This window comes from Strigops habroptila, chromosome 7 (assembly GCF_004027225.2).
Source record: "Strigops habroptila isolate Jane chromosome 7, bStrHab1.2.pri, whole genome shotgun sequence".
NCBI lineage: Eukaryota > Metazoa > Chordata > Aves > Psittaciformes > Psittacidae > Strigops > Strigops habroptila.
This window is the reverse complement of record NC_044283.2, coordinates 12,674,781-12,700,880: the sequence shown is the minus strand read 5'-3', so window position 1 is coordinate 12,700,880 and position 26,100 is coordinate 12,674,781. Positions and strand designations below refer to the sequence as shown.

At 37.9% G+C, this 26,100-nt stretch overlaps 1 protein-coding gene across 5 annotated transcripts in view; it reads right to left on the bottom strand.

Annotated features, from left to right (window-relative positions):
* PPP2R2C (protein phosphatase 2 regulatory subunit Bgamma) overlaps window positions 1-26,100 on the bottom strand; it is a 198,195-nt gene that overhangs the window by 28,897 nt on the left and 143,198 nt on the right. For all 5 annotated transcript variants that reach the window (XM_030491963.1, XM_030491966.1, XM_030491964.1 and 2 more), the window contains 3 exons: window positions 25,206-25,318; window positions 22,840-23,017; window positions 2,116-2,280 (listed from right to left, as the gene is read on the bottom strand). In XM_030491963.1, coding sequence (XP_030347823.1) covers window positions 2,116-2,280; window positions 22,840-23,017; window positions 25,206-25,318 — 456 coding nt within the window. The remainder of the gene's footprint in view (window positions 1-2,115; window positions 2,281-22,839; window positions 23,018-25,205; window positions 25,319-26,100) is intronic.

Here is a 26,100-nt window from a genome sequence, read left to right as displayed (position 1 = left end):
CCCCAGCTATGGGTGATTTGAATAACAAAGGGGCTGAAAAAGGAGTCAACCCAAAAGTTCACAAACATATGCTCAGCATCCACATATTTTTAACAAGTTTTACATTGGATCTTTTATCCCTAAAAATATGCACATCCATCACACTCCCAGAACACATCTGAAATACAGCACATAGTGATGTTAGACAGAATTAAGAAAGTAGAGATGCGTGGCAGAACATGAGGGTTTACAGTGACTATAGTCGTGGCTGGTTTGCTTGAGAAGTGAAGTCAATTATGGAGAAAGGTTGAAAGGTGAGCTGAGCTAGGAGAGTAGGGTATTGATCACGCATATGCACCATGTGTAAAGCAACTGTAAAGAGAAATCAGATGCACAGAGAAGGTACAGAGAGACAATTGTGTAAATATTTGATTTCGTAGACTGTTTTTTATGATATATCCTTTTTAGGTTGCTATGGGCTTTATATAATTAGTTTTGCTTGCCTCTGAGAACTGTAATCAAACCTCTCAATCAGCAGTACATGGGCCTATTCCCTTTAATGCTCTGGAAGTTCTACTAGTGCCGTATCAATTTTGTATTGCACATACTCAGCTTCTCAATGAGCTTGACTTGAGTTCAGTGCAGCAATGCTACATTAAATGGCTATTTTCTAACCCATAGGTCTGGAAAATGGGGTTTAATCAATGACCATTAGACCTTGCACTCCCTTCTGGCATAAAATGCCTTCTTTCATCCAGGTTACTGTATAGTTTTAGTAAGTTATGATTGGCATTTAGCACTGAGTTACAGGGGCATGGAGGCCTTATTAGCAGGAAAAAAATGAAAGTATTACGGAACAAAACAATTAAATAGGCCAGGACAACTCACAGCAATGTGCCAGATTGTGTCATGCTTGCGTTTCACTTCATGGTATTGAATTCCCCCTACAAGTACAAGGGTAACAAAGCTAACACTTCTTTGCTTAGGAGTTTGTCCTTAAAGGTTATTTTCTATAACTGGAGACCACATCCTAAGAGGTTCTGAGCATGTGCACATCTTGCAGCCAAAACGCCTAGTTATAGGCTCTTCACTACATTTTCTTCAGTTAAAAAAATACCTTCTGTGCTAAATCTGTGCACCACTTATGTCTCACTTAAACCTTCAAATGTTTTCTTCCTTCCCTTCTGCCCCTACTAACCGCCTACCTCAAAAGGTTCAAGGAGGAACCAAATGACATAAAACCTCTTATGTGCCTCTGGCATGAAGAGAATTTCTCCTGAATTTCCTTCTCCATGTTTGAACATTGCAAAAGAAACTGAAGACCCAATGGAAGTGTCCTGGAAGTCTCAGTCCTGAAGGTGGCTAAAGCAGGGCCACCACAGTTCATTCATTAGGTTCTCGGCTCCTCAGAGGAACCAGCCACACCACATAACACCATTGTCTGCTGGTTTTCATTCTCAGATCAGGAATAAACAGATTGTTTGCACAAGGCAAAGTGCCCAGGAAGAGCCACATTCTGTTTCATCTAGACTATAAAGAGCTGACAGTAAGACGTTATGAACATGCATTTTCCTTTATCCTTTACTTTGAGAACAAAGACAGCCTCACACTTTAACATTTTGCTTCCTTGTTCTTATGTAGGTTTCAGATATGAACTGTCATGAATTGGTGGCTCTGTCGCATATAGGGAAAGATGGGCTAAATTTTTAGGAAGGACTCTGACATTTTTTAATCCAGAAAATGGATTCAAAATTTTGAAGGCAGTTTGAATGACAAAATTTACTTGCTGCAGTATTCGCAACAGTAGTTTTGTATTCAAAACAGTATGCTCATCTACTTAAATACTCCTCCCCCGTGCATATTTCATTTGTTAGAAATCATTTCTCTTTTGCTAGAGTGTTGTGGGTTGTTCACTGATCCCCGCAATAAGAACCACAAGGGCAACCAGTCACAGACATGACTTATCAAATTCACAGGTACCTGTATGGATGACAAAAGTTTCTTCCTTTTGCTATTTTCTTTTCAACTGTGCCTGCAACTGAGAAGTTAATACACTGGGGTATGCAAACACCTACATGCTGTCTGTGAATAATAAGACTTCAATGACACCTGGGACACAATGAAGCAAGGACTTACGCTTGGAATGTTTGTCACAGAGAGCCGATGCCCTCATGTCACAGAGTCTCAGGGATCCTTTGCTGCTGCTGTAGACAAAGAGATTGCAGTGATGAGGATGGAACTCAGAGGCTGTAATCACTTCCGTCAGGTCCTCCATATTGGCTGGCTTTATATCTACAATGTCTGAATGGAAGCTTTATTAAGGAAAATGCAGTTTGCAGGTAAACGACAACTCTTGGCTGCCTTCTTGAAGGAAGCATGTAAGTGTCCATACATTTAAGGCTTTTAGCTAAAGATACACCCATTTGTTTGGCAGTAGGGTGTTTTTAATTTTCCATACCTGCCCCGTCTACACCAAACTCAAAGAGCCACTAGTCAGCAATGGTTTTGCAGCAGATGCCATTACTAGGTCAACATTTGTCCATGCTGTGCAAAGACATCAAAGAAACAGTATTCCAGGGGATATAGAACTCACCTTCATTAAAACTAATAGAGAGCAGGTAGCTATATCTCCTGTAGCTGCTATTGAAATCACTGCTCTATCCCATATAACACTGATGGATAGGGAACAATGTACGGCTCAGATCTGCTCCCTCCAGTAAATGCTCACTGGCTTCTATGATCATGCAACTTGAGCTAAAAAATACACGTAGCTTAGGTTAAAAGCCTCAAACAATAAATGTACTTTTTTTTGTAAAGGCAAATATGGCAAACTCGGAGGCCAACAGAAACACACATATATACTAATACAATTTCCTTTCTAAAAAAATGTGTGCAGTATTGCTTTTGCTATTTGAATACTTGCAAAAGAAGTATCTGAAATGGTATTCTTGAGTTTTTATGGAAAGAATGCTCACTACTGAAATCAGTCTGAATTTCTGTGACTGAGAATTGTACACCTGAATCATTTAAGTGAAAATACCCGGAAAAAAAGTACATCAAAAATCTAGTTTCCTAAGCACAAACCTGTTAGTTGGATGACCGAAGATTATCTATATCAAGTGTAGCACACATAATGCCTGTCCAACACTTACATATCCACTCATACATATTACCTGCCTTGGTGAGCTTAAAAACCAGATAACCCTATTAGTATACATTTAGAAGAGAAGGCCAACCTGTGGAAGATTTCTTATAAAGAAAAGAATGAAAAAGGCTATAAGAAAGCAGTAGATGCAGAAACATGAAGTGAAAGAAGGATATATATGTGCAGCAGTACATTTAAATAAGATTGTAGATTTTCATATGGCCCTCAGCAATGCGCTGTAGATAAGCCATCCAAATGTTAACAAATCCTTTGAACAAGGAGAAGAGTAACATTATCCTATTTTACTGATGAGGCTGTGTGAAAGGCAATAAAGGATTTGCATAAGATCACATGGGAAATGCATGATAGAACAAACCCAGATCTACTGAGTCCCTGATCAGTGCCCTAAACACAAATCATCTCAGCGCCTGGATTCCCCAAACACAAAATTTAAATCATCTGACATTCGAAATTTAAACATCTCAGAGGATAAGATAAATGAGAAAATCTGTTTTACTGATGGCAAGAGAAATCACATATCATGATACTAAGCCTGTTTCTGTTCCCACTGTGCCCACTTCCCAAATGGAAGATCTTTGATTGATTTCTAAGGGAACAGGGTACAGTCTGTCATCCTATACTTTGATCTTTCCCCAAAATGCAGATCTGGGACACTACATTGATAATTAAACATAATACAGAAGATTCAGAGATAATTATCTTGATGAATTTGCATAACCAAATACATCACACTGATTTTATTTTTTTGCATATACCAAGTGGTTTAAAAAGGAAAATATCAGCAGAACTATTAATGTCTTGTGACATTTAATAACAACTGGGAATAAATTAATGTTGCATTCCAACTGCATTCCCTCTTACTTGCACTATCACATTTGCATCCATCTCCAAGAATCCATCATGAATAATATTAGTGCAGTGAATGTTAAGATGTAGCAACATTGATTTACCCCTTTTATAAAGCATCGCCAAATACTCTTGAAAATCAACAGGAAAATACAACCTTTATCCAGTTATTTGTATTTGGTGAAACTGTCTCAAGACAGTTCTACTTTAAGTAAAAGCAATTTCCTTCAGTGATTGAATTGCTTTCGGGAGTTCAGAGAAATTATAGTAACTCAATACAAGAATTTCACCTCTCAGCAGAGATGAATGATTGCTGAGTGATGAGAAAGATATAAAATATAAATAGAGTATGTGAAACAGTCATGGTAAGTACCATTTTTCTGGATGCTGAAGACAATATTGATGAATTCCCCTTCATTGCATGAAATGAATAACCCTATGCTGAATAATGAAATTAAATATTCCATTCTCCTGCCAGAAAAGCAGAAAGTACTTGAAACAGACTGCAGTTCCAGATGTGATCTAAATCTCCACTGAGAAAGAACCTCATTGCCTACTGAGGATCACAGGGAAAATGCACCACTGGCAATTCATCGTTTCGTTAGATTTAGAAAAATTAAAACAATAACATTTGTATTGAAGTAAACAATCAAGGCAATAGAGAGTTGCCGAAGAGACTTACCCCAAATGCATTTGTAATGATAGATGGAAAAACAGCCTTTGCTTTGACAGCTACAGAACCCAACGTATCAAAAGAAGAGCATGTCACACAAAAGAACATTTTTCTCCTCTCATGATTTTTGCCATCTATTTGAAAACAATCAAGTACAGCTTGACATGTGATGTGTGGGAACTGTATTTAAACTACCATGACATGGTAAGGGCAAGCATCTTCCATGAGACATTTTGCGTTTCTATTTTTCCATCTTCCCTTTGTGTCTTTTTCTTCCTTTTAAGCATAACATTGCAAGGCATGAAAATATTTAAAAGAATTGGACAAGACAGTTCAGAAACAGGCCCTTTGGTGAGCTTGAAGAGCTCAAAGAAGAGGGAATCTGGCAGAAACTGATTAAATGAAAATTCCATTGCTAAAGGGAAAAGTATTCTAATGGCACTAATCTGTAGAGTCATCTCCTACACTATCGTCTTCCCTTGCAATCGTATCTCATGGAGGGATGTCTTGAGTGAGGCACAGTCCCCGTCCCCCAGTTCACTCGCATCTGAAACAGCAGTCACATCTGACTCCTGTTGTACCATGTGTAATGCGGTTCATTTTCAGAGTGTGGACAGAACAGCTACGATCAAACCCATCTAAAAAAGACCAAAGAGCTCACCATTAGCAGTGTACTAGGATATAATCCTGCTGTCCTTGAAAAGCTGGTGTTCCTATGCCCGAACAGCGTAGGAATTTCCCCTAAGAAAATGAAAAAATCTCCACACTCCTTTGACTCCCACACTTGCCAAGAACGAGGCATTTCAATCCCTGGTAGATACCTGCTCTATGGGAAGGCTGAACTGGCGCCTTGCCAGTGATGGGCTGGAATGCACTGGCAGTCTTTTAATTCATTAACACTAAAACAAGGAACAGAAAATATCTTCTTGCTTGCAAAAAATAGAACAGGTCTGTCCCTCCTAACCCAACTGTCTGCCATCTTAATGCCAGATCTCCCCTCTATCGCTGGGCTTAGTGAAATGGGGTAAAGCTACTAAGAGGCCTACAGATTTTCTAGATGCTCTCCACAGCAAAATGGATATGAAAGGTGTAATATGCTTGGAGACCACAATGGTGATAGATGATGTTCTTGCAATTGGGTTAGTATAGCTACAAGACCTGGAGTTAATTCTGTGAAAGGCAAGCAAGATATTCTAAGGCAATGTAACCCTTAGTCTGGCTAAGAGTACCTGTGTTGCTTTCCCAAAATTATTCAAGAACAGATCTAATGTAGAAGAGTGAGCAGGCAGGACAGGACCTGACCAAGAGGAAAAAGAAGGTTTTAGGGAGAGATCTCAGGGAGGGAAGGGGAGGGTGGGAAGCAAAACAGTGGGAGAGGAACGACAGAAGAGCATAAGGAAAGGCATGATTAACAACCTGTAATTATAAGCAGTGAGAGGGATGAGATCTGAGTACATGATTCAGTTATGTGATGTGTTTAGTTCTAATGCAGTATTTTGTGCTGCTGTTGTGCAGCTGATAGTAAAATGAGGATGACAGGAGGAAGATTTGTTCCACTGCCTCTGGGCCACTGATCTAACAGAAACATCCCCCTCTGGGAGAAGTCGCTCCATAAAGTCCCTTTTAGTGCAGGTTACAAAGCTGACCCTCACCTTGATCCAAAATTCACATTAATCAGACTTCTCCTCTTGATCAGCTAGAATATAAATGAAAATGCCTGCTTTATGCTCATGCCAAAATGTGTATAATAAGAATGTGGAAAACACATACGGTGCCTGCTGAGCAAAAAAGGCTGCAGAATAAGTTTCCTTCTATGATAATAGAAACATAGCAGTCTCCTCAAAACAGATTAAAATCCCTTTGAAGCAAACAGTATGCATAAAGAAATAGCTGCTTCGTCTTTCTGAAACCATCAAGGAATTCTACAAGAAAGTGAACTTTGTAGAAAACAAACTTGCAATTCACAAGCTACAGCATATAAAGCACTGCATCTCTACAGCATTATTTGGGAAACATTTTTATATATGGGTCCACTGCAAGAAGAAAATAATTTTTATAGTCAGATGAAGAGTACAGAAAAAAAAATTGCCCTCCCTTTATTCAACTGCAAAGGAGGAGAGAGGCTTTCTTTAGAAAGCTAGACATAATTTTCCATAGAAACTTCACCAAAAAACCTAAACTTCTCACCTTTCTTATTTCAATAGACGCTGATGTCACAATTCATTTTTACCCCTGTGTGGGACTTGGGTTTTTGCAATTTTTAAGCACTTTCAAAAAAATAAACTACAGCATAACATATATTCGCCAAACCTGGCGGTTGCCTGTGTTTTCCACAGAGGTTTGCTCCAGCTCCTAACTTTGCCTGCATCTCACAGCTACATTCCAGCCTAGTTCTAGAAAGATACACTGACTGGTAGTTGAAATCAATAGCAATTCATAGAAGCTGCCAGGGCTTCACTTTAGGGTAATTGATTACTGTGGTCTTGCTGAGGCTCTATACTTTCAATATAAGCATTTCTCTGAGTGGTTTCCTCTGTTAGTCATTTAGTGAACACTATTTTCATTACAAGGAAGGAACTCTGATGGTTACAAATCAAGCTCTACCAGTTTTACACTTCCTACATGGTGGTTATATCATTCCAATATCATCTATATGGGGTTTATATCACTCCTATACCATTCACCAGCTGAGGGAATTAATTCCAAATGGTTACAGTTTTCTTCCACGTTGTGTACATCAGGGAGCACAGACAGAATCAGCATGCTTGAAAACATCATGTTGTGATCACATCAATCTTATTACGAAAGAAAAAAGCAAGCCTTAACCTTTAAATAACCATCCACTTAACTCCTTTCTTCTCATTTCTTAAAGATACACTGGATGTTTCCACTGCTGAACAACAATTCTACAATAGGCAAGTCATGACAGTAAGGACATCACTGGATACGGTCAAGCTTCTGAATCTTTGTCTTTCAGAGCTGTTGTCCAAGAATCAAGGGTTTCTGGAATGGATTGTCAATAGGTTAATAGATTTGGCCTTTTCTTCAAATCCCAGCATTTTACCTTAGGCAGAAAAATGACCCAGTATTTATATTCTAAGTACTCCTAATAGCCACAGTGTCAATGCTTTTTATCAAACAGCATTTGCCCACTGCTCCGCTAAAAGCATGTACTGTATGGGTTTCACTAAAAGCCCAGAGAGTTGCAATTACGTTGTCTGTAGCATTTGACTCGTCTGAGCCACAAAAGCAGAAACTGCTGCAAAGTGTGTACTCCTTGAAGCTGCCTTGGAACTACTATCTGTTAATGCAAGGTATTGATCCACACCTGAAAAATACTTAGTAGTACAATCTCAGCCCAATTCCACTTTTAATTCCATGGTCTTTATAATAATGATTTTCCAGCCATCATACTGGAGTTGGGAACTTTGGCAACAATCTCACTCTGGTGGTGATTTGCTAAAAATACCAATTTAAATGGCTTGATTTTGATTGGCAATAAAACATCTCCATCAAAGGCGTTTAGATGGTGCCATTATGATAGTGCAAAGGCTTCTGACAGCTTTTTTTCTGTATTTTTCCTCATATCAGGATTATGAGGTACAGAAAAAGTAAAAACTGCTATGGGGCCGGGTAGCTCTACGTGGAAGGCCAATTCATAGACAATTACACTAGGTGCTGTGCAAACATAAAGTAAATGCTTAAATGTAATATAAAAAACAAGTACCAAGTGCATACAAGGCGATTAACATTAACACAGTTCTGTGGACTTCTGAGGTTTCTTAACTCAAGGATTACAGCCTAAGTTAGATGAAAAAGAGATGTTAGTGGAAGAAGAAAGACATGGACAATAGCTTAAGAGGTTGCAGTAGCAATAAACTTTCTAGCTACTCAGCTAGAACTAGCCACAAAAGAGAATTTGGCCTTTTTAGGTAAACAAGAGGTATAAAAACTAAGCTACTGTTGAGCTCTAGCTTATCCAGCGATAGAATGATATACTCAGTACATGCTCCCGTCTTATTGGTAATACAGATTTATATAGTGTAGATAACAAGGATGTCTGCATGCTGAAGTTGTGCTTCTTGGACAATAGCCTCACAATTATGCACAATGTAGCAGTGTCAGGACAAGATAGCCTGTGCTTCCTCACAGTCTAATATCTAAAGCTTCAGCCAGATTCATATCTAATTTAGCTCTCTGCTTCTGCCGTCTAACACCATAAAACTTACAAAACAGGAGGAGCACAGAGATGAACATTCAGACCCTTAAATTGTGTTTAAGAACCAAGATCTCACTGGTTTAACTGGCAACTGATAGGAACCAGAGTCCCTCAGCAGTAAGGGACTAACAAGATTTGTTCAAGGCTGAACAGGAAGCAAGGGACAGAACTTAGATACCAAACTTCTGAATCAAAGCTGCAACTCCTGTACTTTCAAGTTTCATTCAGAATTGAAGATACTTGGCAATAAATTAAAAGTAGTATTAGGAAACATTTTCCATTCATTAAGTTCAAAGCAAAAGAGAGAGAATCAGTGTCAATGTTTTACAGACAATGAAACTGAGGCATGAAGTGGTAAAGACTTGGCAAAGGTAAGTTTAAGGGCCAGCAAGAGCAATAGTTCTGGATTCTGATATAATGGTCTTTCCCCTCCTTAGAGTACTCCATCATGTGAGTATTCACTCTGTTTTTTACTTGTTTAGTTGGTTTTGAAAGGTTCTCTTGTTATTATTATGTTTATATTTTGGAGTTTTTCCCTAGAATGCAGACCAGTCTAAAGACTCATTGTGAATTTAAGAGATCTCATTCTGACCTTTGTAACATCAGAATTACTTTGCATTCCTATTATCTCAGTAGAATAAAACAAAAAGCAGCAAGAAAGCCCTAGCTCTCCATTACTTGAAAAGAGAATCAACATATTTTAAATGTACTTAGTCAAATTTTAGGAAATTACTTTTACTGCCATACATTCAGTAAGTATCACAGACTTTGCCGTATGCAAGTTGAAGATAAACAAATCTAATACGTATGAGAAACTGCCTATGGAGTAGCTGCAACATTTGAACAAGTGTTGAAAGCAAAGAATTGGAGAACAGCACTGTTGGGAAAGAGTATTTAAAATGAAGCAAGTTATGTCCAAGCTTTCTCATCGGTAGGCCTGTTCATATACACTGCAACCATTAATTTACTTAGAGAATAACAAATTTAGAAGTAGATACTGGAAAATTGTAATTTATTTAAGAACGGAATTTTGGGCTTGTTTTTTTAGAACAGAACGCCTGCATTTCATCTGTAGACGCAGTCACGTGCCTGCTTTAGTGACAACCGTATGCACATTCAAATTTTGAAGAGCAAAGAAATCATTATCTGCATATACACAGCTGAGAGCAAAATTAAGTGGATGAGTCAACAGAGGAAGACCTGAATTTCTAAAAGCACATCTGCATTTTTTTTTGTACAGTGTTCAATCACTGAAAGGCTGCAAAGTCATGTTTAGCTGATATATTTGCATATTAATTAATCATGGTTTGTCTCAAACTACTATGGGATGCTTAACGTTACATTTGGAACACAAATACCAGAACGGCTTCAGGTACATATAAATTATTAATAGAAGAGACTTATTAATTCACCTAGCTCAGCTTCTTTTAGGCAGTACTATTCTATATAGTATGGTAAGTGGCACCATGTATCACATACTAGCAAGAGTTCCACAGAAAGAGTGCAACTTCAACATAATAAGGCAAGGATACATTATAAACTAAAGCAATATCATCTCATCATTCACAAACTTGCCTTCCTGAAATCAGTGAGGTGTTTAAAAGAGAACTGAGAAGAATCTACTCGGTTTGCTGAATACAGGCCCTGGTAGTACAGAGAAATACAACATATATAACTTGATAAATTCTATCTTAAAAGTAGCCAGGGATTGTTTCCCACAAAGAAGAGATAATTTTTTTAATGAATAACATTTGCACTAACAGGTAATACCATCAAGAATTTTCTTCTTGCTAATTATTAAAATCCCATGCAGCTGGGAAGATCTGCCTATTAAAAGGCAGACATGGAACTTCTAGCTGGAGGGTACAGACTCTTTAGAGCATTTTGGTGGGGATTTTTCTTTCCTGATGCAATTTAATCTTCCATATACCTTTCACAAAACCCCAATACGGCAGTATTTGTCCCCCAGCTGAGTAGAATAATTCCATATTTTAACTCAAGTTACAATTCAAGTCACAAAGCACTCATTTTTTGCAAAAATTAGCTAGCTAGAAGTGTCTTCTAAAGCATAACACTCTCCCCTCCCTGCATGTTTGTTATGGAAACCGTCAAATAAAACGATATTCAAAAATAGCCAGATACTTCTGAAAAATAGCTACTTGAAAAATACAGATAAAGGCTTACATTCAGAATTTATACTCACATTTCTGACTGCAACTTTGCACTGTCAAGAAATCCCTGAATATGAGCAACATGAAAATGAAAATGAGGAAGAGATTCAGTTTTCATGAGAAACTCCATAGTGAAAGTTTTCCAAATCATCTATATTAAGTTGCTTTAAGATATGACACCTGATTAAAACCTTATGGCAGGACTTATTATCTAGTTGCTTAATTAATGTGAGAGGATTTACAAAAATGCCCATTAGCTTGGTCTCTAGGCACTGCAGAGAAATATAGATTCCAGGAATTTGAAACACCAAGACGATTCTGCAAGGCAAAGGGGTGCAATATTCACAGCTTTTAGCCTATTTGTTTGATGTCCTTTTAGAACATTGGTTCCAGACAAGTTAATATTGCCCTTTTTTACAAAGCATTTTTATTCTTAAGGCCCTAAAAGTGACCTTCCTTAACTACTGCAATTTGACATGGAATGGCACTACTGAAGTGCAGTCCTTGTCAGTGTATATTATAACAGAAAAGAGAGAAATATCTGCAGTAAGAAGTACCCTGGCTACTTCAATAGTCCGAAAAGCCTCCATGGTCTCAGGTTTTAAAGCCTCAAGCAGAACACAGAGGTACAGATCACAAGTTTTACAATACTTGAGATGACCATGTGAGTGTTTTTATGACATCTCCATTCTTGTATGGCATACTCTTTAAGCAAAAAGATTTTAGCTAATGAGCAAAGCAACTTATATTTTCTTATCCTTTATGTTAATACTCTGCAAAAGATTGTGCTTTGCAAGGTTAATTTCAAGACCAAACTCACATGGGAGCAAGAATAATTAGACTCATTTAAGAGAATTGTCCCCTCTGGCAGAGCTGATTAAATTATTTATACATTATCTTTTCGTATAATTGTACCTAGAACTGTGTAAATGGCTTTTTTGTCTAACTTTCAATAAACTCATAATACATGTTTTTCAAGTTGGATACACCACCTGCACCTGCGACAACTGAGAATGGTTCATTTTTAAAATGCTTCAATGAGATATTAATCCAGAGGGAAACAGAAGCGTGCAATTTAAAAGCTTCCACACTGACATCATACTGAATAAAACTCATCGACTGAAGAAATAAAATTAGTAAGACAATAAATCCTGAATCCTGTTGTCCATTTCCACAGAAATAACTTCATTGACTGCAGACACATTACAATAAAATACGAGAGCTACTTAACTGACGATCACCTCTGTGATGTGACCCTTTATCTGTAATTTAATATTGCTTGCTAGAGTTCCCAAGTGCCTCTTTGCCAAGGACCTAAGATTCTGGATAAAACCTGAAAATTCTAATGGAATAAACCACTAGGGTGAAAAGGAAATCTGCTTGGTGACACTAACATTCATTTCAGCTCTACTAAGTGCTCTTTCTCTCTTTGATAGCAATAAACTTGGGAAAGCTTGAGATAATGATATTTTAAAGGGCATGCCTGGTACAAAATAGAAACTTGTTTGCTACAGTTCCAATTAAATTGGAAAGCAACTCTGTGGAGATCTGTGAAAAGACATCTTTGCACCTATTGTAAAATTCTAAGCATCTTCTACAGTTGCGTTGCCTAGATCACTCAACAAACATGAATGCAGTGAAATCCCAGTTGTGTCCTTTAATCTACTATTGAAGAGTTCTGAAATGGCTTTTACAGGCTCAGGATTTCACACTATTCTTTATCATGCGCTGCAACTTCAGCCAATTTTCTTTTTCCTTTTTGCAAGACACTATGCGCTTTTCAAAGCCAAGAGTATTTTAATGACTGTAGCTATGTTTTTCCTTACCTCTGCAGCAACAAAATAATAGGTATGGGTCTCTATTCCGGGACAAATGTATTACGGAAGACAGAGGGGTTAGATAAAGAAATCCATTAAAAGGATAACGTAATCACATACTTATTCATTCCAGTTGTGTATGGACAGGAGTGATAAGTAAGAAAATTATGCATTCTGATTAACAAATTCTTCATATTTTTATTAAACAATAAATCTGCAATGCAGTAATTATCCCAAGGCTATAGCTACACTCAAATCACCTTAATTTAACTTCTTTAAAAGCAACTCCAGAAAAAGGAAGAGACTGGTCTTAGCCAAGAATGCAAAGGCCTCAGCTGTAATTAGTTTTTCACAGTCAGGCTCAACTCTTCCAATTTATTTATTTTTGGAGGATGGCTAGATAGGGAGTATTTCCACAGCACTATCCCATGCCCTGAAGACACTGATATCTGATACTTCGACTACGTATTGTTTGCTTTTGCTGCAATGTACATTTGAGCAAGAGGGTCTCAGACAGTGATTCAGTGCTAAAATACTGTTTAACTAGCTCTGCTATCGCTCCTTTGGTTATCCAGTGTGCTCCGTTACCCAGTTCTCTCTGACTGGCTGGTACTCAAACTCCCAAGATTTGAGTCAATTCAAGGTGATGAGAATAGTTAAACAGCAACTGTTTCTGACAAGAATCATAAAGTATCCTTTGGCGAGCAACAAAACCAAACCAAAGTCTTGAAAGACCCACTTTTGCAAATTCATTCATAGTTTTCAGAGGTCCCTAAATCTGGACTTAGTCTCCTTAAAAGATGCCAAGATTTCTCTGTATTTCTTGAAAACAAATCACTCTTAAGGCTCTTATGGTCCCTACTCACACAGCCTTATGTGTGCTATGATTATTATCTATTATTTGAATTACAGCAGTTAGTTATAAAGACTGCAACTTATACAAGACAACATATAAACACAAAACTGTTCCTGCTCTGAAAAAACTTTACTCAATTACGATATTCTACAACAGATGATGACCACATCAGAAACATTGTTGTGTCCAAGCTGGTTTTACCTCAACAGAAGCAGAATCACCAACTCAATTCCTCTTGTAGGAGCTGTATCTATATTAGTGTCTACAAGACAAAGACACTTAAGTGATCCTAGAAATACAGTTCTCTCTTGGCACTCTGGACTAGGGACACACAGAACTTTTCTTACAAACAAGTCTGTTGAGAGTTCATGAAAGGCTCCATGTACTATTGGGATCCTACACAGTCCAGAGAAGATGACAATTTACAGTTACACATACTCACCTATTTACTAATTTTATTCTTCAATTGACACTAAAAACATCTCTTGTGTGATTTTAATAAAAGAATCCCTACTGCATTCTCCCCAACAGGCAGCATAAAGGCACATGAAGGATCTTCCCAGCTGCCACCTTTCCAAAATCCTTATTCTGGTGGCCATATGAGTTATTTTGTTTAAAGCTTAAAATTCTTTACTTTATGCTACGTTTAACCACAGTGGTTACAAAGAACAGGTGCCTGATGCATTGTTTAATTACACACCCACAGAGCCAGTGTGGTCCCCAGTCTAGCACTCAGAGAATTCTTTCCTCCTTTTATATTCTTCTTAATTATTATTTATCCAGTATTACATCTCCAATTAGGGTGGACCCTTGCCGAATCTAAAACAGTTTAAAGAAAAATCAGGCTTTATTTGATCATTGATATCTAAGAACGCTGCTTAACAGCTCCATAAAAATGAAGGTTGGGTTTTATTCTGTTAAGAGCTGTCTTTCTCCAGTTTAATGTATATTAAAATATTCTTTTACAGTGCATACACAATTTTGGCATTGGAACTCTGCGTAGCTTTCTTGCACACATACGTAAGGTGTGCATGTAGTGAATATTTTAACATAAAGTGGCTACTGGTCTTTGTTAAAACCATCACAGTTTGAGGCTTAATGTTACCAACATCTTATAAAGTAAATGCAAATTGATACATGACAAAAAAATACAAGAGGCTAAAATAGATTTCACTCTACCTTTTTTGTCTCCAAAAGTAAATTTAATCAGTATTATAAGTCTTGCATTAGCTAACCAAGATTCAGCCACCTTCCTAGCTCTTGGATCTCTTAGGATGATGCATTAACTTGATATTTGGAAATTCAAGCTATTCTAAACCCATCAGACTACAAATATGTGTCTTGATTCCCAGTGGGGTTTATTTTGGATACCATTATTTGTGAACTTCTCAGCACAATGATGAAGTCTTCCCATAACTGAAGAAAACACAAAGTGCTTTTCACTTTCATTCAATCAAGGATTTATTTCTGAGTAAGCCCATCAAGAGGAAAATAAAAGGAGAATACCTTAAATTGGTGGGTCAGCACTTCAGACAAGAAATAATGTATATGTACTTCACTGTGATAGTAGTAAAACATCCTTGTTTCCTCTTCAGTAACTACTGTAGTCAGATCAAACAGTATAGTCATACTTGCTTTTCCAAGTCCATAGTACTAATTGAAAAAGCCCCAAAATACTGTATGGAAGAGTCCAACTCAGGCAACCATTTATAAAATTGATGTATTTGTTCAGTTTTAAGCCAGAATGGAAAAAGCATGAAAACTAATCAGATATGAATCACTGAGAGATCCCAGGCCTCCCTATAAAACAGCAATTTATCCTCTAGTTTTCTGGGGCATCTGAAGAGGATAATATGAATTGCTTTTACTACTTAATGCAAAGAATCTCTCCAAAATAAGGGACTATTTTTCACAATTTCAAGAATTTTCTTAAGTACCCTTAAGCACCATCACACATATACAGGACAGCATGTTCTCGCAGTCCCATCAGCAGCACTTTATAAGCTTTATACTGGAGCGTGTTCCTATCCTGAGCCTCAGTATATGACCTATGATCTGTTCCCACTCATACATATGGTGCTTTGCTGACACAGAAATATTGAGCATTAGGAATAATAACTACAGTACCTGCTGCCAATCTATTAATTACATCTTAGCAAAACTAAATACTGAACTACACCAGTGTAAATGATCACCAAGTTACTGGGTGATTTGGTATCTATATTTGCACAGGTGATTTCGAAATAATTTATTTTTATTGCATAAATACTCTTAAGGTGAAATATCTCAAACTCAAAAGTTGAGAGGCAAAGTCAATGGAAACTGCCATTTTTCAGAGCTTCAAAAATCAGATTACTTAAAAACAACCTGAAATTAATCACTCATCACTGCTAAATGGATAACCGTGAATTTCCATCTAGTATAGTCATTTTTCAAATAAACTTTTCCATTGCTTCACTTCACTTAACAGTGACTTAAACAGAAGTTTTTGAGGAAAGATACGCAGGCTTAGGTGCTACCCCCCTTTCCCTACATTTATCATCAAATTACTAAGTGCTAAGCATTAGCAATGTAAAGATTCATTTCAACGGACAACACTTTTGATTACCTTTCTCAAGATTAGCATTGTCTCATATTTTTTTTAAAAACACTAAATTATTTTTCTCTGTCCATTAAAGCAAGTGATCCCTAGCAGAATAACTCTGTTGGTGCTCAGTGAAATTCCACCCCATTGCATTCTGACAGTTAACAGATCTCTATGGAGCAAAGACACATTGACTCATATTTTTCCAAAATGAAACCAGCTTCCTACCATTTCTTATCTCTGTCACCTTTTTTACAGGATTTCTCTCTCCTGAAAAGGTTGCCATTTTATTTAACACAGAACTAGAATGTGGAATGGAAGTAATGGAAAGTGGGATCTCACTATGCAACATTCAGATTCTAGGCTGAAATTCTAGGAAACTAACCTCAACATTTTATTACAATTGTTTTAAAATATTTTCATTGCAAAGTATTTGTGCTAGAGTATGTCAAGTACTTCAGTAATAGAGAGGAGGAAAGATTATCATGACAATGTAATTATCAGCAGATGAGAAATGGCAATGCAGCAAAGAACCTAGCAGTTAAGTATTGATACTTGGTGTGAACTTCACGTATTCACAAGTTTCATGTAGTAGAATTTCTTCTTTTTTTTATTTTTTATCCTTTTTCCTCTACATACTGTTCTTCCCCCTGGCGTTGGAAGATGGGGCACTGGAGGCCTTACTCAGCAGTTCTAGTGGTTCACCTCAAACTAGAGTACATTTATCAAAATGCATAGGAAGTCTCCACCTGACAGTACTTAGACATGAGTTAGGTGTCAAAATCTTTATTTTTACTACTGTCAACTCTTATTTTTACTAGAAGGCAAATATTCCCCTGCTGAAAAAAGTGGAGACTAAAGAGTGCATTACATCAGTCCAGAATCTAATCAGCTTGTTGGAAATAGCTTTCTTCCCTCAGAAGGATGTAGAAGTGTTTTAATTAGAAAAGCAAAGCAACCATTTCTCAATATTTACACTTTAAAAGAGCTCATCAAATCAGGAAAACAGAGTACATATAGCACCTCTGCAACCCTCTACTTCTAACTTAAAGACCTGGTTTTAGCTTTGCAGACATCTTCATTCTCTTTTAAAGGAGAGAGAGACAGAGTGCCTGTGAGAGAAGGAGAGATTCTGGGAAGCAAAGAACAAAATAAGAACACAAATTTGAGGGAAAAGCTACTCAAATATTCCTAGTAGCAACTCAGACAGAATATAACTCCATGGTATAATATATATTTTAAATCCATGATACAGGTTGGCAGTATCTTTCTAGATAGAACAGGAACTGCTAAAGTGCATTACACAGTTCTCAAGAGAAATAATGTCTGCCATCTCCCCAAACAGAAAGTGTATGCTTAAGGAAAACAGTGCTGCAGGAGGGGGTGGCAGCAGGTTCTCACACAGTAAAGGCATTTTGTCGAGAGCACAGAAAATGCATCCCTATGCACACACACAGCTTGTGCACAGTCATCCTGGCTGAGGAATTTTTTTATAGAAATAACCTTATCTCACTCAAGGGAATAAACTTGCCAGTTTACAGCTCCACAAATGCCAAGAAAATACTGCAGATCTGCTTGCAGTTTAGCATTCAAAGGCTCAGCACTGCGGCAGGTAACAGGAATTTTGGAAGGCTACCTATCATCCGTAGCCTGTGGACTGCTCCCAGAGCACTGTATATGTCCTATATGTGCACCGTATTCAGGTGCACAGTGGGCTGCCACTGACTTGGTCTCCATCAACGCACCATGAGGGGTTTTTTTGTTTTTCTATTTCTTTTCTTTTTTGTTGTTGTTTACTTCTTAACTAGTTATTTCCCCAAGATATGATGCCTAACGATCTGACTATCCATGATTTGCTTCAAATACTGGAATACATTAGCCTGTAAGAAGGCCCTATGGTGATTTGCTAATTAGCTTAACCCTTATGGGACATGGAAGAAAGAAATTTTTATTAAAACAGGATAACCCTGGACTATATTGATCTGACTGAGAAATGAGTATTTTAGTCAAGATGAGTCTCAAGATGAGCACATGCTGGAAACAGTGATGTTGTTTCCATAGCAATGCCATGACAGCCTCCGGAGTGAAATAGTGTGCTACCAGGAAATGAAGGGAGTTCAAGTGCTATGAGCTACATAGTTCTGTGAGCAATCCAAATACATTCTCATAAAGAATATTTAGTACAGCTAGATAGTCCAAAGACCGCTGCTGTTGTGAAGTAAATCTTACCAGTATGATTCCAGCAGCCCTGTTTTCTCATTCACTACACCCAAGATGACTTATCTAAAGGCTTAAAGCTATGGGCAACACTGCTAAGCCATTTCAGACCAAACATTAACAAATACAGTAAACTTTACCCCACTTATTTTCCAGTGAAGAATATAATCCATAATTAAGGACATCAACTTTCATTCTCCGTAACACAACCAAACACATTAAACCTTTTAGCAAAGAAAAGCCTCGTATGTGCAATTATTTACCAGCTGACCTTCTTTCCCCCTTCCTTTTCTCTCACCTCCTCCTCTCCCTTGCCTCCTCCTGCCCAAATGATACTGAGCAAATCTGCTTGCAAGTGGGAAGCAATGTAGAGATGTCTTGCATATTCGTCATGAAAATTCACACAACCATAGCATAAAACTCACTTCTCTGCTTTTTACCCCAGTTACTGTTTATGCTAATACGAAAGCAAACCAGGAAACCACTAATTGTATTTTATTTGCCTAAGGCTTTACCTAAGGCAAATATTCTGGTCAAACTCTGCAGAGCTGATTTAAAATACTTTTGAAAGGAGACAGAAAGAGAATGAAAGTAAGATCTGCATTACTTTGTCTTCTTATTTTCAAAGAAATGAACAATTCTTAGTGATTTGTAAAACTGCTAAAATAACAGTTATAACCCAACTGTTCTCAAATCAAATTCTACAAGACAAAGTACTTTACTTGAAAAACACCCTAACATACCATTGCTAATCCATTCTTTCTCCAGCCTTTCCCATGCAATTTGTAAAGATGTTCAAACATGAGCTGAATGTCCAGACACTCTACCACTGTATTTGTTGTTTGTGTCATTGTCACAACCAGCCTCTTGGGTAAACAGATTGTAGTTCATTATATGTAGCAGTGCTGCCTCTGAGGGAAAGTAGAAAGACAAATACACATCCCTGCCAGATCCCTTATTAACAAACACCGTTTCAACCCAAAATGGTTTATATTTATTGTTTTAAACACGTATTTCAAGGAATCAAGCCTTGCATGTAAACCAGCAAATGCTTCATTTCCATATTGCATCTATCAAAAAGATGTGAAGCAAGCATTTTTAGAACTGCCCGAGCCTCCTCCTGCCTGTCGCCTTAGGTTGCAGAAGGCTCCAAGCCCAGCAACATTCATTTATAATTTAAACTGTTTGCTTGGCAGAAATTTTTCATCTTAGTGTGTCATAATAGCAACCAGCACACCCAATGTCTTTACCAGAAACTCGTCTACTTCCAGGAGAGTTTTACTTAACTGGGTATTCTATAGGACAGAAATGCAGTTTCCTTATGGGACATATATTGAAATCTAGTGGAAAACATGCCCCTGCAATTTTACAAGGACTTACAGGGCTATATATGGACAAAAAGATACCTGTGTAAAGACTGATGCAAGTTTAACTGCTCATCCCCTTCTTCCAGTTACTGCAGTCTCCCAGTTAATTCCCCAATATGAGCAATATTCTGTAACTATTTCACCTTCTCTTGAACACCTATCTCTGTTTATCACCTATTTTCTGTTTATCAAAGAATTAAGTAAAAGTAAGCTGCCTGATGATCTGGTTTGGACAACTGAGTACATATAGAGCTTATATTGTCTGAAACAGAAGTGGATACTACCTACTTAACTCAGTCTACTCTCTTGAGTACATAATGGGTACATAATGGTATCCAGACACAAAAGTCAATGTGCTGCTACCACAGTCAACTTAGCAAGCATTGTTTGCCCCTAGCACTCATCATCCCTTTACCTAGGTGTTCTTCTGTCACTGCCTGAACTCTCTTATCAGTCCTTCCAGATGTCTGTTCATGTGTATCTAAAAGAAGCAGCAATATCTGATGCCAATCCAGGATAGAAATCCAGTTATCCCAAAGCCACCGTCTCAGATACAGGAAAAGAATCCTATCCTAAAACTCAGAAATACCCTTTTAATCTCCCCCTCATCATCACTCATAATCAGAAATTGAGTATGCTACTATAAAATGCATGTTTTAAGAGTTAAATCAATGATTCAATCAGAAACTCTAAGACACTTTGTATCAGTAAATACTCAATATCGGAGCATGCTAATGCTTGAAGCAGGGTCCATGCAGCTGTCACAGCGAAACATACAGGAGTAGAAGCAGTAACAGCCTAAACAGTTGTTCAATCTCAAATAAGTTTGCTATCCATGCTGTTCCATCAAGACATACACATGGTAGTAGTTATGATCGTAAGACTAAGTCTGTTTTTCAGCTCTTTCCTAGTATATTGCTAGAATTGGAAACATCATTGGAGACCAAGTGCTTCTGAAGCCTGCATACAAGTGTTTTCATACAAAGGGCAAATGAAATGTTAATCAGGGCTATGAAATTTATAGTTTTCATAAGCAATTTCTTTTTCTCCCTCAATTTCCTCATCCTCAAAATAGCAGACAAATTCATCTATCTACCAGCTTCTTAAACTTTTGTAAGGATAAAATGATCAACATACATAGAGGATGTGAAGATAAAAACCTTTGCATAAATGCCAAGAATTATTTTACACTACCATAATCACAATATTTTGTACTGATTGTACCAATGCTCCCATAGTCAGCCTTTTCTTTTCAAGGATTTACACACATCTGGGGATTTAAAAATTCATTTGGGGATATTTCTGTCAGTAAGCTCTTAGTGTGGCAAATGACAATAAAAACTCATGTTGTTCTCATGAACCATAATGACTATTTATTTGATTTTTTAAAACTTGTCAGAAACATTTCTCCTGGCAATCCACAGTTTATAAAACAGCTTTTAACACAATAGAAGGGATTGCCAAAAGCAAAGGCTTATCTTGCATAAGTATTCTGGAATGTGATCTGGAATCACACACAGACATACAGAGATTGCTGTGCTTGGCCTGACTCACTGCTCTGCTTCAGAAGAAAGATGAGGATACACAGTAGAGGAGAAGACAAGTAGCTATGCACAAAAGTGCCCAGGGCAGAGACAAGACTGGAAGATGAAGCTACAGTGAGGAGGACACTGTCAGGAGCCACGCTGATGCTCCATACAGGCATGCTGGCAAACAATTTTCCCACTCTGTGTTCTCTTACTAAAGAATGGAAGTACAGTTGCTTGGGTATTGAAGGCAGACATAGTTGGACTTTGAAGAACTCCATATAAATTCATCCTTTATAAACAGCCATCTCAAAGAGAGTGCCATTCAGCTTGCCTATCTAGACAGGTAGAAAAGCAGAAAAAGAATATGAATGTGGAACCAAACTGAGGAGATATTCCCTATCCCCAGAGTAAAGGCACTGACACTTGACCTTGCAAAGGTGGTTTAAGGACATTAAGAGTTGTTTGATTTAATGAAAATGTTCCCTGCCACACTAACAAAGCATGGGTTAAGCTCCACAGATGATACGGCCTATGAAGGAATAAATAAAAAACAATCACCAGAGACAGGGAGAACACCCCATAACACTGGTGCTTTCTTTTAGGCCTTTTCCCCTGGTAGGACAACTTCATTTTGACGTCTAATAGTTCCTCATACAAATCCACAGAGAAATATTCTTCTAACTCCTTTTGAAATACCTAAAAAGTAACCATCAAAGGAACACAACATTCTGAGCTGTCCCCATAACCTATTTCTCTTCTTACTGGTCCCCTGATATTCTGCAAAACAGAGAGAATCACTTTTCTTGGCTACATTTTCTTCTGCTCCTCCTCCAAGCCACCCTCTGTTGCAACGCAAGAGGCAGACTCACCAATGACTGGAATGATCCCACAACACAGCTTTTAGGATGATGCCAGCACTTGATACAGCAATAACTGCATTAATCACAGACACAGCAACTCACACAAAGCAGCTGAGCCTTACCCCCAAACTGTGCTCATCTCAGGCACTAGGATTCTGGGAAGCAGGATGATGGAGAACAGGGGGTATGGGTCAGGGTAAGGACTGACCTTTCAGCAAAACAAGGTGGAGTAGATTAGTGTGAAATGTCTTCAGGAAATAACAGTATAGAGTCTTCTAGTCAGGTGGATAGTTATCATTCAGCTGGCATCAGTTTCCTATTTACTTGTCATTAATCAACTCCAAGACTGTTATTTTTCACATAAAATTCATTGATTTTTGCAACCTCTTAGCTTTCTCACGATACCTGAGCACTTTCCATTACAAATACTACATGGATTCTGGTAAGTAAGATTCTGATATTTTAAGATTCTGATATTTTAAAAACTGCAGAAAAATATCTCTGAAGCCCCACTAATGCTACCAATACTGAGCAAGGAACCACAATAAAGGATACTGAAGCTCCTATCTGTGATTGCTAAATGCCAGAGGTTAATCCTGAGATCATCCGCTGACATGTATGTCTCACAGTCACTGTTGACGGATATTGAGTTGACATGATAGGTGTGACCATTAGCAAAGATTCTCCGGGGAGTGACTTCTACCATCAAATCCATAGGTTTCAATACAGGCACCTGCCAAAAAAATCAGAACACAAACCAGAAAGGGAGTGAGATTTTAAGTAATTTTTTGCTAGGATGATGAGAGTTTCAATGGAGAACAAGCATTCAAAAACTGTGACATTAAAAAACTTCTTGACAGTGTATGCATGTTGAATTTCTCCATGGACAGACTGCTTGGCAAGACCATCCCTGCCAAGGAGAAAGGGAAAGAGACAGGACAGCCATGGAAAGCCAGGCAGAGCAACGGAAGCCTGGACTGTGCGAAGGGAGGCACTGACAGCTGCCGCACAACAGGCCAGTTGCACAGCAGGAGCTACTCTCTCACACAGGTGGGAGGCTCTGGCTCAGACAAGCAGTAAAGTCCTAGCATTTTGCTTCTGCTGAAGAGTTTGCTGTTAGTTGTAAATCACTTAGAGTATTTCTGTTGCTACTTGATGTCTCTTTCTCAGAAAAGTGGTGTAAAGGTTATAATCTCAGCAAAGCATAATAAATGAAGCCTTGGATTACAAAGCCAAAATGTGAATTGACACACTGTACATAAACACATACTCCTGGAAAAAAAAAAAGACCACAGACTATCACTCATCATTGCACCCTCATTATTTCTCTCTGTCTCACTGCAATATCATGCTTCAATAACTAGACACTGTCAATTTATTACCTATTGGTAAAGCAGTAAACACTGTAAAGCTGTAGTCCATGATTGAGACTATACAATGTTGTTGAACATGCAACAGCAATAATAACCTATCATACATCAGTCCACAAGATAATTTAAAGAGGAACACAGAGAAGTTAAAACTTTGAGTTTAGCTTGCCATTAAAGGAACAAAACAATGGTTCCCTCAGCCTTTGAATTCTCAGACTATAAGCAATCTGGAATTGTTTTGTCTGCCTAATCATACGGAACAGATAAATATTCCATGAATGTAGTCATCTTTACACTTTGGAGGCTTTTTTTTCACAATAGACAATACTGGCTAGTATTGGAAATGGTGTTTGGTTGGTTGTTTTTAATAATAAAGAAATACTAGCATTTATACAACACAGCCTTTCAGTTCTAACCTTTAACTAGTTTCTTCACCAAAACACCTGAGTGAATTCAGCATTAAAGTCTGAGAGAAAAAAACACTATTATATGATCATGTGGGTATTGGTCTCTTCTGCCAAGTAACAAGCAATAGGACAAGAGGGAATGGTCTCAAGTTGCATCAGGTGAGGTTTAGGTTGGCTATTAGGAAAAATCACTTCACTAAAATGGTTGTCAAGCATTCAATCAGGCTGCCCAGAATAGTGGTGGAGTCATCATCCCTGGTGGCATTTAAAAGGTGTGGCACTTAGGGACATGGTTTAGAGGTGAACCTGGCAGTGTTAGATTTACAGCTGGACTCAATGACCTCAAAGGTCTTTTCCAACTAAAACTATCTTATGACAATACACACTTATACGAGTTCCATGACTGCATCTGAGAATGCATGACAGGAGATTTAGATCAGACATTAGGAAAAAAAATCTTCACTATGAGGGTGGTGAGACACTGGAACAGGTTACCCAGAGAAGCTGTGGATGCCCCATCCCTGTCAGTGTTCAAGGCCAGGTTGGACAGGGTTGGAGCAACCTGGTCTAGTGGAAGGTGTCCCTGCCCATAGCAGGAGGGTTGGAACTAGATGAGCTTTAAGGTCCTTTCCAACCCAAACCATTCTATGATTCTATGATCTGTTCAGCAATGCAGAACTTCATGTTCACTGGAGCACAGACTACTGCAAATTTCAAATAGGAGAAAATTCCTTTATACTACTGAAATAAAGATGTGACTGAAATTTGGGGTACTGTCTTTAACTCACTCGCTCTGAATGAGGCAAGAATACTGTTTAATATTAATTACAGGCAGAATGCTTCCAGCACACCAAGCTGAAGAATCTTGTGTGAAAGCACATTAAGTCACACTGAGAGAATATTGTCAGGAAGAAAAAAATTGACATAAACTCTCTAAATATATTTGTTTTGGTCGCTATATCATAAAGCATTTGTGACCTAAAAATGTGTAACAGATTCAAGATCAGTCAGCTAAAACTTCAATGAGAATAATCTTATATATGCTTAGCATTAGGTATATATTTAAATCTTTTACTGAGTTAGCAACCATGACTGCCACCTTTGTACAGAAACAACTGGATTTGGGGCAAAGACAGCAGCTTACCTGCAGTGATGTTACTGTAGAAAGATCTTTAAGTTTTCCTTCTTCATCTTTTAAGTTGTACCCCTCTGGTCTCTTATCTCTTTCAGTAATTTTCCATAACTTGATTGTTTTATCTTTAAAAGAAAAGAAAAACAACTGTCAGCATGGGAATTCTGAATGTGGTTACTCACCTTTTACAATATATACCTTACAGCAGATTCTGCATCTTGGTTTAGACAAGTCCCGTGCTGAAGCAGTCTGGATCACTTAATTTTGCACATCCAGAAAATGCCAACAGAAAAAATACTCATAGAGCACATCCTATACCTTCAAACCTTATATTCAGAGGTTCCTGGCAGCTGACAAACCATGTAGAGCACAAGCTGTTCTTGTATCCAGCTTGGCAGTTTACATGTGAAACAGACCAAAACCTCTCAATGCTCACTGCTGAAGCTCAGTTTGACAAATTGACTTTGCAAGGAAATAATCTTGATATTAAAGCCAGTTTGCTAGGTTACTTACGAACAGCATGAGAAGAGCATGGAGTAGACAGACAAACCACAGATACCTGCCTAGCCCATTGTGGGAATGGGCAGTGGTAAATTGGGATAACATCAACATCAGGAGCTCCAGCAAATGAAAGGCTGTGTGAAAAATGAGACATTTCTCTCTCCCAAGGGAAGGCAACTGAGAAAAAACTGAAGGAAAAAAAAAACTACCTTGGAGAAAATTGCACCATGAGGGTAAGAGAGAGAAGTTGGGAGAAAAATATGTTAATTACATGGAATGGAATTAAATCCAAACTCTCCCTTTTCCATGATGGGTGAAGTGTATGATGATAGAATAAGGGTGCCTCTCATTTAGCAAAGAGCCTCTGAAGCCAACAAATAGATGTTTTAAACATTTCAGATGGAGT